Here is a 12,023-nt window from a genome sequence, read left to right as displayed (position 1 = left end):
ACCTAAAAAGGAGGTTCAGATGTGGCAGCCTTAGAGGCTGGATCTTTCTCCACAGTCATCTACTCCAGGATGGATTATCCTAGACATTCCTAAATTGGACATTCCTATTTGGGCCAGTAGCATTTTTTTTAACTTAATCCTATCTGTGTCAGACTCTGAGTACTGAAATTTTATAATTGCAAGCTTTTTGAACACTGCGTAGAAAATGCATTTTAGACTTTGATGTTTGTACAAATTTCACAATTTAGTTTTCTTTTAAAAGTTTCTATACTATTGCTGACTTAAGCTCTCCCTTCTACTTAATATCAGAATTATGATTGTGAAAATACAAAATTTTGCTGTAGCATGTAGATGTCAAAAGAAAACCCTAAAATTCTGAGGAAAAAATAATTTCAAAGAATTCTGTAAGGTGATAGGTAAAAAGTCACAATTCTTTGTAATGTTAATGCATAACAAAGATGCTAGTAAATAGGATGAATAAGAGAACAAGAGCAGGGCAGGATTCGAGCCCCAGAGAGAGGGTAATGAAGACATATAGAGAAAATCTATAGGGGAGGAAAGCTATTTTTTAGCTTTTTTTTTTTTTTAACTATTTGACATTTTTAAAATTTTTAAAATAATGTTAGAGAAACCTTCTTCAGGACAACGCTGAGGTGCTTAGCTATATTGCATCATTATGTTTTGATAGCTTAACAAAGTATATTTTCTGTTATTCTTGCATATAAGTTCTCTTGATCCAAATGGTAAATTCTTTGTCTACTGTAGATGCAACTAAATATGAGCTAATCATGGGTCTTAGTTACATATATTACTTGTTAGAAATAGATATAACTATTAAAATTAGGCAACTACTACTACCATAGAGTTCTGCCTTTTCAATGAAATCCTCAAGATTATCCTTACTAATTCTTGGACTAGCTTCAATAATATACTCTTCGATGTAATCCTGATTTAGACAAATTTCTTAAGTCTTAATTGCTATTTTGGCTACCTCTTGCAAATCATAAAACTTTTCTTCCATAAATCTTCTTTCTGGAATGTGATTAAGTAATTCTGGCTTCTTCCTTTCTTCTTTCTGCTCACCTTGATTGCCTCAGTTCCTCTCCATAAACTTTATTTTGAAGCTACCAACTTTGATTCTCTCACTCTAAGGGTAAGATAGACACAGACTTTGAATCATGATCAATCGGGGTTTCTCTCTTTGAAGATTAAGTGCTGTCAGCTGAAACCACTTTATTGTCATCAAGTCGAAACATCTTACATAGCTATTTTTTCTGCCCCTTTAAAAGTCTAGGCTGTTTCATTTCTTATGCTCCCCTGTGTTTGTAACCTTATGAAAAGATCAGTTTCTTTTATTATTGTTTTGCCTCTAGGTTAGAATGTAAATAAGCTATAAATTTTGGGGATAGCTGGGTGTTAACAGATTATGACATGATATTTCAAAATTAATTATGCTTACATTTTCCATGAAAGAATTCTTCACAAAAACCAAAATGTGTAATTACTTATATATGCTAAGTTTGAGCAGCGTATTTGGGAGTATTGTTCTAACTTTGGCCACTGCATCATTGAAGGCCATTTGTAACTATCAGCCAACACTTTACAGCATCTTGTGTGTTTTTTTCACAGATTTCAGACTTCAGGAATCGTTCTTTAATCTCCCACAACTTCTTTTTCCGGAAAATGTAATGCAGGATAAAGATAATACCCTCGGTATGGTATATGTCAGGAATAGCATTCAGAATACTATGAAAATTATCTACTTAGAGTTCTTCTGCTCACTGAAAAATTGGATCAGTTCTTCTATGAGATCAGTTTATAGGCTATATATTTTCTTCCTGTATTTTCTAATCTTAAATGGTAGTGGTCCTGAAAACTGACTATTGATTAGCGCCAACTGCACTAAAATATATGATACTCACATATGCTCCTACAAAAGAGGATCCTTTTAGGGAGGGGAGGAAAGCATAAGCCGTTTTTTTTCTTCTGTGTTGTCCTAAAGGCTTCAAAGAGTTTCACTATTCTTTTCATGTAATACACTAGATACAATAGGGATTTCATAGTATAAAGAATTTAATCATTCCCAGTTATTTCATGTGTCTTAAACCTATCAATTTTCAGCAGATTCTAAATATCACTCAGGATTAATCCCAGTTATCAATTAACTTCTCATTCCTATTTCCACAACTCCTCTCTCTTTTTCCTTTATTTAAAAAAATATTGGATTATTTTTTGACAAAAAATATTACAAGTTTTTCTTTGGATTTTGTAACCCCATTTAATTTTATGATTTCTGTATTTAATTGCTATTTTCACACATTTTTTAATAATTTTTTTCTATTTTCAAAATAACTCTCACTTGATGCAAGTTCCAAAACAGTATTTTAGTGTAACATGTTGATTTGGAGTTTTTTTGGCACCCTAGCAATAGTTTGTGTTGATCTAATTCAGTGGATTTCCCCTCAAAAAATGATCTTATAAAAGCACTCATTCTGGGCCCCTGCTCATGTAATAGTTATTTCCATAAAGAAATAATTTTATTTGTGATTTTTGCACATTTTGTTGGAGAAAGGGCAATTAATCCACTCATTCATTTGTTCTGTGTTCAAGCAGCCCTTATATCCACTATCTAAACCCATCCCAACTAATCATCACTATACCAAACTGATTCAGATGGTAATATGTATATGGCTTCTATTTTCTCTTCCCCTGTCTTTATTTATTCAACAATTAATTTATAAATGAAGCAAGATACCAAGATGTAGTCTCTAGAAAAGATTCAAAATGAAACACACTTCATTAAAGCCCATAAAAATGTTAAATGCCGGTGTGGAGATTACGAATTTTCTAGAGGACATATATTCTAGTAGGGAATGTAGATAACTACATAAATAATTATACATAATGGAGGTACAGAAACAGGACTCCATTAGTTCTAAGGAGTGAGAAAATGCTTTCACCTGGAGAAATAAAAGGCTTCGTGGAAGTACAATTCGGGCATGCAGAGATGTGAAGACATTGCAGGGAGAAGAAACAGCATAAGCAAAAGCGGAGGTGGGAAGCAAAAGTATGTAGGGAACCACAAGTTCCTTTTCTTAAGACGTGCCAAGGATGAGTGGGAGGGAATAGTTCTGAACATGATCGGGAAAGTTTCCTGAATCAGATTATAGAGTTCAACGAATCTGGCCATCTCCTGGAGTTTTTCTATATTCAAAATTTACCCAGAGAGCCTGTATTTGCCCACATAGCCCATCTGTTGTCAAATTTAGGTATTTGACTGTCTTTCAGGGTAGATTAGTGTTGGGAAATTTTTTTGGCAGAAATGACAACCGATTATAAAACTCATTTTAGAGTTTTTGTTAACTTTTCTCAAAGGATGGTTGGAAAATACTCTTAAATATATTTGGGACTGTGATAACTCACAAAATATAAATATTCCTTGGATGTCAGACACCCAGCCACATGAAATGCATAGTCGCCCTGAGGCAACACAAAAATAAGAAGACATAATTTGCCAACGAGAACTCTGAGCATATGATCTTACTTATTACTAATGAATCTTTCACCAGCCATTCGGAAACACTGTTTCTTTTACTAGTACTTTAGGTATTTTTCTTGGTGTCTGACTGGAGCCCCAAATCATGCAATTATGACCATAATTGTTACTTACAAATAAAATAGCTTTTAAGATTCATTTCACTAAGCTTTTTTGAAAATGTCTCTCTAGAGAAGATGCTTCCATTAAATAGTAGTAACCTGTCCAGTTAATACACCTTATTATGTTAATATGCTTACTTTTTATTCACATGTTATTATACCATATTCATGCTGACAAGCCTTGTGCACAAGAGAGTTCTCTGATGAAAGCACAGTATTGATGACACTTTGTCTTCACAGTAGATGCAGGCATTTGCTTTGGGGAATAGGGAGGGAAATATGCCCACATGCGTGACTCCCCCAGAAAAGAAAATAATTCCTATTTTAAAACAGTATAAACAAACTGCTGATGACTTTTAAAAGCAAACAAATGTTTTTCTCATTTCCATTCAGGAATCTCAGTCTTTTCTTTGTGGACAGAATTCTAGCACTCAAGAGAGAGAAAGGACAAAGTGATGATTTTATGTTCATTCTTTTTGACCTAACTCAGTAAGAGAAACGGGAAAAACTACCAACCCGTGTGGTACCATCCTTTCTTTATATGGTAACCATGAGAAAATAGGTCCAAGGTAACTCTGTGTAGATTTGGGCCCACTTTGGCCAATACCACATTTCACAACACATATAGAATGTGCTGTCATGTAGAACCTCACTCCCTTGGGAATTCTGGAACCTTCATGAATGGGAGAGAGAATATGAGACAGGCCCAGAATATGAGACAGGCCCATCTAGTTCCATCCATTCACCAGCAAAATGAGCACAAATGTGAGGTTAACTACATTGGCAGCCAGACTACCTGGGGTAAACCTGTTAAGGAAGATAAGAGACTAAAACAACAGATTCATCAGATACAGGCTGGCTACCTAATTCCCATTTTTATGGGAATAAGCTACAGATAGAAATAAAGAGGGCCAATCTAGTTAACAATCCTTTTTAAAGTCCCTATAAGTGATAAGAATAACAAAGACATATAACAAGACAATAATTAAATTTAGTATTCGAGTGTCTTTGTATATGAAAGACTGCTTTCAAGTAGCCTTGAAAAAATTTCAGATATATAAAATCAAAGCAGAGCCAAATAATGCTTATTATAGTATGAAAAATCTCGATTTCTTTAAAGCAGTTCAACTTAAAACTGTTGGACTAGCAAGGCATTCTACAGTGCCATTTGAAAGTGAATTCTTAGAAATTATAACTTGTCAGTCTTCAATATTAATGCGTATGTCTCCCATCTCTTCTGTTTTCCCTCTTATTTCTCCTTTTCTCTTTACAACTAACTTCACCTTGACTCTTCTTCATCGTGCTTGAGAATTTTTTTATCTTGTCTATCATGCCAGAATGTACCTACAGATCTAACACAAATGTCCCATGGAATACAAAAGATAAAAGATTACGACATTACTACTCCTTAGTTTCACAAATGGATTTCAACTATTTCTGACTTGTTATAGATTAGCTTATCATAATTCAAATTAGAAAAATAGCAGTTAAAGAAACTTCATAGACAGCCTATGTTAATATGTTTTACAAGTGTTTTAATAATTTACTCGGTTATGCTGCTGAAGTGTAAACCTTATCTGAAAATCTATAGATAGATAGATAATGGACATTTCTTGTCAGAAAAGCATAATTAAGTAGAATAGCTGCACATGCATTTTAAGTCACCAAATGGTATTGTTGCAAAATAGCTGTTTAAAATAAGCAGTAGCTAAAGATTTATATGAAATCTTCCTTTAGAGTGATATGCTTTCCTATACGTAATCACCAAATTTCCAATGTAAAGCAAAACCTAATTTTTTCTTCAACCTCCTCCTCAATTTTTTCCAGTTTTTAGTTTTCACTTCCTCTGGCATTCTGGACACAGACTTTGAGTGTCTGAGTGATAGTGATTGGGTGTTTTTGGTTTTTAAGATTAGACTCTTCAAAATACTATAAGACTCAATGACGATTTTAAAGAAGTTCCTAAAGATCGAAATATCATTTTTCTAAGTGTTTTATCTCTAGAGTTATTAAATGAGTCGATTAAAATTAGTAGCCTTGATTTGTTAAACTCACAGATAAACTCTGTGATGCCAAATGAAATTTTTTTTTTTTGTTTTCTTCTGTTGTTATTCCATGTTGACCTGAGCACATGAAAGGACTCACCAAATAGAACACCGAAGTACAAAGGCTGTTTTGAGTGTTCTTTCCCATACAATTAGAGTAGAAGGTCATTAGGAGAATCAGGTCTATCAGCTAAATTTTTATCCTCAACTCTAGTAAGTCTATGTCAAACCTATCTTACTGTAATATTTATTCATTTTTTTTATTTCTTTTTAGTGGAACTGGATCACAGAATTGATTTTGAACTCAGAGAAGGCCTTGTGGAGAGCCGCTATTGGTCAGCTGTCACATCACATACTGCCTATTGGTCGTCCTTGGATGTTGCCCTCTTTCTTTTAACCTTCATGTACAAACATGAGCACAATGATAATGCAAAACCCAACTTAGATCCAATCTGAACTCTTGAAGGACATTAATAATGGCCCCAAACTGATTTTTTTCTGTTAAAATGTGTGTCAAGATATGGAAATTTCAGGTTTAAGTATGTTTCACTTTTGTTTAGGGCAAGAAACATTTGAATTTAAAAGCACTTTATTTTATTTTTAAAACTTTTTTTTCAGTCCGAAAGAAGCTATTTAGAGTTTTCATCATTATAATTATGAGTCTAACAGAACCCCCTGCAGAGAATCAAGCAAGACCTGGAAGTGAGGAAAGTTTGAGTGAACTGCGAGGTTATAAATCACAATCTAATTTCTCCCAAATATAAAGGCATATTAATGGGTTGAATCTAATGTATTAACCAAAATATGTTACAAATCTAAAATGGTCAAGGTCTAGTGTATTCTATGTAAAGATCTCAAGGTGGCATTATTGTTTTAGATTTCTATGAAAGCCTCCATTTCCACAGTTCCTTTAATAGAAGAGTATAACAGACGTAAAGTGTTTTGAATTTAACCTTAGAAAAACTAATGCTAAAATACAAACTATTTGAACTACTGTATTTATAATTTATTACCTCTGACCAGTTGCTTTATTTCCATATATGAAACATTACTTTTTTTAATGTTTCCTTTGAACAATTTAAAAACCACATTTTTTTCTGATAGAGTTAAGATCCCTTTTTCTCAGAAATTCATCTTTGTACTCTTCAGATGAATACTATAGACACTGTGGCATAGTTTGAGTATTTTTTTCATTAAAAACTTGTAGTTCCACACAAGTTACACTAGTTCAATTATTTTGGAAAAATAGTAACTTTTTATTATGTCACGTGTACCTCGGAGCTAAAATTTTCTAAACTTAACACAAAATACTCCATAAATGGGTACAACTCATTAACTTTATGGAAAATTTAGTATATCTTTGGAGTAGAAAGTATGACAACTTTTAAATATATAAACATCCATGTGCCAAACACCATATATAAAGCGGTAGAGTGCCACTAACAAATTTTAAAAGTGTTTAAGAAAACGTGATTGAGACATAAGGCACAATAGATCAGGATTTCTAGGCATTGGAAGAGTTTTCCTCAGCTGTAATTTCCACAGTGCATTTCATCTGAGGAGCTCAAAGTGCTTTAAAAGTCAATAATCTGTAGTAGCTTGAGGTAGTAAATGAGTGTTATTCTCACGTTACATGTTAATATATTAAGGCACCAAAAGAGTTAAAGTGCCTTGAATTAGATTACAAAGCAAGTCAGAAAAGCTTAGATTGAAGCCAGACCATGTTCTTTTATATGCCATTTAGTGACTAATAATTCATATTACCTCTTAGTAGTTTGCAAACCATAATAATAACAGAAGTTGCAATTCATAATTTAGAGAAATGACTGTAAAGCCAGTGTTTTACTCTGCTTGTCTCATACATTCTTGGGTTCTCACACACAAAGGAGTTACTTAGAGGGAATCGGTAGCCATCTCTGCCACAACCAACCCTCACTTCTGAGTGGCTACCACTAGGTTCCACTTAAGGTGCTGGCTTTGCTTATCTTACAAGGATTTTTCTTAGCTTCCCAGTAATCGTCGTCAAACTGGGTATGAAGTTGCTTAGTTGCACATCTCACCTACTCCTTTCTTTATAAGATAGTGGAATCTGGGGCTTACGTGTAGGTTTTACTCAGCACCATCAGTCCTCTTGTCTGTTTTGGCCTTTTATTGGATTTGCACAACATAAAGCACTTCTTTTTAGTGTTTAAAAAGATTCCAAGGCTCCATGACCAAATATGTGACTCAGTAAGAAACTCTGGCTATAAAAGGCTTTTGATGAGATCTTAGCAAAGCTGAAGCAATCTCTTTTGAATTTAGAGATTCCTGTGAACTCAGGTCATTTATATACCCTGTTTATTTCATAGGTCCAATGTAGTTCTCAGGAAAATTAAAACTCATGCGGCTGTATTATTAAAGGTACTTGAGCATGTGTTGCCGTGGGTGGTATGACACTCGAATGCCTAAGAGCTTTAAGGAATTCATTCTTAACCACTAGAATGTGAAGAGCCCTTTTTACCTGAGAGGAGTGGAAGTCTATCGACCCTTTTAATTGGACATTGAATAAAAAGAAAATTATATTCCTGTAACTATAGGAATATATCCGCTTCCCTTTTTCCACATTGAGAAAACAAGATCAAATTTAGCCACAAGGAGTTTGCGTTCTTGAAAAGAGCAACATTCAAAACCCCATTTTCGAAATGAGATAATCAGGATTACTGGACAGGTGTTTTGTTTTCAGTTCGTTACTTCATCAGTATAGACGGCGGTTTTGATTTTACAGTACTCTTATTTCCATGCCTCTGCATGTTATCATGGAATGTACTTGTATATACTCAAGTAATATACAGAGTATGTGTAATTCTGGCTTGATTTAGAAGCTAAGTCAGTTACTGAGTAACATTTTGCAACTTTATTCCAAGCAAGTACTAAATTGGCCAAAAAGTTCTGTTTTTGATACCATTAAAATTTTATTCTCTATTTTGTGTGCATGCTATGATGATTCTTCTGAGTACTGGTCAGATTCTTCAATTGTAATTCAGTTAGAGTCCCAAGAGTTATTTAAACTTAGAATATGGAGAATATTTTAGATTATATTTTCCTTTATTTTTACCTTAAAATTAGCCTTTTGTTTATAACTTTATTTTCAATAGCAATTATGTTTATGTTAGAATCCAATATTGCTATATTTTAGAACATAATTACAAAATGTACTTGGTTTTCCAGGCACTACTTCATAGGTGAGGTAAGACTGAGAGTCTTAGGTTTTACTTCTTTCTATTAAACAGCATCTGTCAGCCTTAAAGACTTCTCACACTGAGCACGTCCTGCGGGAGCCCTCAGACAGCAGCGCACAAACATTCATTCACATTCTCGTTTCCTCGCTGTGGGCCAAAGCGCCCCGGCCCTTCCCTGACACACCACATCCCAGCTTTGCATTCCCCGAAGAGCAGACAGAGGGAAAGGAATATGGTCAGCGAGGGGTCACAGCCAATTCCACCATTCATTCCAGTGGGTGGTACTTGAGCCCCTGAAAGTGGAATTAAACCAGACCTAGAGATTTCACTGTAAGGCCTATGGTAGAGGAAAGAAAACATAATTGCTTTCCGATTAATTAGGTTGGTTAATATTTCTGTCTTTTCAGCTACTAAGGCGTTTGGACGGCTGAGAAAACTAATTTGAGTGTACGTCTTAAACTTACTGTTGAATAATCTTTTGTTAGCATGAGAATGGGATTAAAGAGGAAATGTGATATTAAAGAAAGGCCCAGATAGAGATAAAAAGAGGATAGTAACAATCATACACTGAAGAAAGAACTGGAATCTGACTAAACTGTGGGTAGTTGACTTCTGCGGTTATCCTCAAATTGTCTCTTATCCACGTAAGAGACAACTTGGCATCCCAGGGCCTCAAGCGTCTTTCAGGAATGGGATGGTACTCTGCCTGAGTTTGAAACACATGCATTAATAATTTTTGTGGTTATAATTTATGTACATAAAAAAACTTGCTGTACCTACAAAGAGCACATTTGGCAGGAAACCCCACTGAACTTTTAACTCTGTTACCTCTAGGATGGGACGTGTCAATTTTCCATTCTGGTGACAAATGAGAACTTGGTAGGAAAACAAGTCGTACAGTGTAAAAGGTTTAATATTGCTTTCATTTCTTGCCATAGTGTCGATATATTGGCCTTTTATCAATTCCTGACAAGTAGGTCCCTTCTAAAACCATTCCAACATAGGTTAACTAATAGAAATTAAAATTTTTTTAAGTACTCTACTTTTTGGAAAATAGAAGAATTTTTGCTGCGTGTGTGTGTGTGTGTGTGTGTGTGTGAGAGAGATCTCCAAAAATAGTCTCTTGGCAGATCGTTAACATGAACTTTTCCTCTGCCTTTGTGTTTGAATAAGGGTGGGAGTGTGCTCAGTATTGTCTGTTACCTTATGGTTTTTCATTTATACGTAACAGAGTGCAGCTTGCTTCCTCCACACCCTACAGTTGTCAGGATATGTTGGGAAGCTGTTCTTTAGGAAGATTAGATCTGGTCTTCTGTTGGAGTAAGATGAAAAACAAGTATACTAGTACTTCACCTTTAATGCCTTCTCCTAGAAGATATCAGATATCTATGAGCATCATTCATACCTTCCCTTGACTGCGCTCACACATACTACCATCTCTGCCTGATCTCTGAAAATAATCTGTGAGCTTTGCGTTATAAAGGTATAACCATTTTCTGGTTCTAAAGCTGTCATAATAAAACCAAACTCTGCCAGTAAGAGTCTGGGGAGTTTTTTGCTTTTTGCTCTGAGGTACACTTCTCAGAAGCAGCCAGTTCATGACTCTCCTGAGACCCTTAAGATGTTTTCCTTTTATTAGCTTCTATGACTTCTCATGTTCACTCTCCCTTACAGTACTATATGATGGCAATGACTAGTAACAGCCAAGAAGGTGGCCTTTTTCCTTGCCATTATTACCTCTCATTTTGTCAAGGCAGGTGAATTTTCTCATAATCTTCATTTTACTGAAGGATTATTCCTGTTTTGTCTCTGCAGTAATCAATTTGGATGATAAACATAACTTTCATTGTAGAATTGTCCAGTTTTGATTTTTTTCTCAATTGGAACTAGTGCATGCACATTGAATAATTTCAAGGTAGTGGGAGGTAAAGGTAGTTTTCTCCTGGATTATACAATGTTTCTCTAGCTAAATTGTTCCATTCATATCTCACTCTCGTGCCTTATAGTAAACAACCTCAAAATTAGGCTGTTCTAAGCATTCGTGGGAACATAATAAGCCTCCTGATACTATACAGTTTAGTTATTATAGCAGTTACCTATTATTTCTGTCTGCCCAACATCCTATTTCTCCTTTTGGGTCCTCTCCCCACTATCTCTTTATGAAGTACTGCCCTAGCCCTGCCCACTCTATATGGTGCTGATAGGGCTGCCAATCCAATAAAAGCCTCCTTGCAACCTTTCCCTCCGCTGTTTAAAATTATTTTCTGCTTTGTATAAGCCCCTATTAACACAACTCAGTCACAATATTCTCTCTACCCTGGCCAAGTGATGGGTAAATGACTCAGGTCAGAGCATATTTCCCGCCCTATGAGCCGCAGTGATTAGCCCAGAGATAGGCACATAACCCAAACGAGACCAAGCAGAGGCCATAAGGCCATAAGGTTTTATTTGTCGGCCCTGAAATGGAGATAGCCTTCTACAGCTCAAATGTAATCCAGTGTCACATGGTGTGATATGAGCATGGAGCCATCTGTGGCCAACCTATTAGAAGGAAGTCAACATGCATGGACAGGGCTAGACTTCCTGGAGAGCCAAAGCATATGGCCCCGTCTCCCCACCCTAGATTGCCCAGTACACTTTCCTTTGCTTAAGCTATTTTGAGATGCGTTTCTGTCTCTTAAATCCAAAAGAGCTCAAATTAATAATTATTTCACCAAAAATAACTTCTGTATCTCTAATGGAAATTATGACTTTGAGGACAATGCCTTGTGAAGCCTTTCCTCCATCATCTGGTTGAAATTTAGAACTGTTTATGAGCCTCTGTCATAGTCCATTCGCACTGCTATAGCAAAAACAAAACAAAACAAACGGGTGGCTTACGAACAACATTTCTCACAGTTATGGAGACTGGGAAGTCCAAGATCATGGTACTAGCAGATTCAGTTTCTGGTGAGAGCCTGCTTCCTCTCTGATTGCCATCTTCTCACTACAACCTCACGTGGCAAAAGGGGCAAGGGATCTCTCTGGGGTCTCTTATAAGGGCACTAATCCCATTCGTGAGGGTTCCACCCTCATGACCTAATCACTTCCCAAAGGCCCCACC

The 12,023-nt window shown here is 35.6% G+C and overlaps 1 protein-coding gene across 5 annotated transcripts in view; it reads left to right on the top strand.

Moving 5' to 3' along the window:
• Positions 1 to 8,663, top strand: part of DDHD1 (DDHD domain containing 1) — a 64,719-nt gene extending 56,056 nt beyond the window's left edge. For 3 of the 5 annotated variants that reach the window (XM_016142152.2, XM_016142151.2, XM_016142155.2), the window contains 2 exons: positions 1,630 to 1,713; positions 5,977 to 8,663. In XM_016142152.2, coding sequence (XP_015997638.1) covers positions 1,630 to 1,713; positions 5,977 to 6,158 — 266 coding nt within the window. In that variant the 3' untranslated portion in view covers positions 6,159 to 8,663. The remainder of the gene's footprint in view (positions 1 to 1,629; positions 1,714 to 5,976) is intronic. The other 2 variants (XM_016142158.2, XM_016142153.2) reach the window with 1 other exon arrangement.
• The last annotated feature ends 3,360 nt before the right edge of the window (positions 8,664 to 12,023 follow it).

Source organism: Rousettus aegyptiacus, unplaced genomic scaffold (assembly GCF_014176215.1).
Source record: "Rousettus aegyptiacus isolate mRouAeg1 unplaced genomic scaffold, mRouAeg1.p scaffold_m13_p_3, whole genome shotgun sequence".
NCBI lineage: Eukaryota > Metazoa > Chordata > Mammalia > Chiroptera > Pteropodidae > Rousettus > Rousettus aegyptiacus.
The sequence above is the reverse complement of the archived record's forward strand: the minus strand, read 5'-3'. Positions and strand labels throughout refer to the sequence as shown.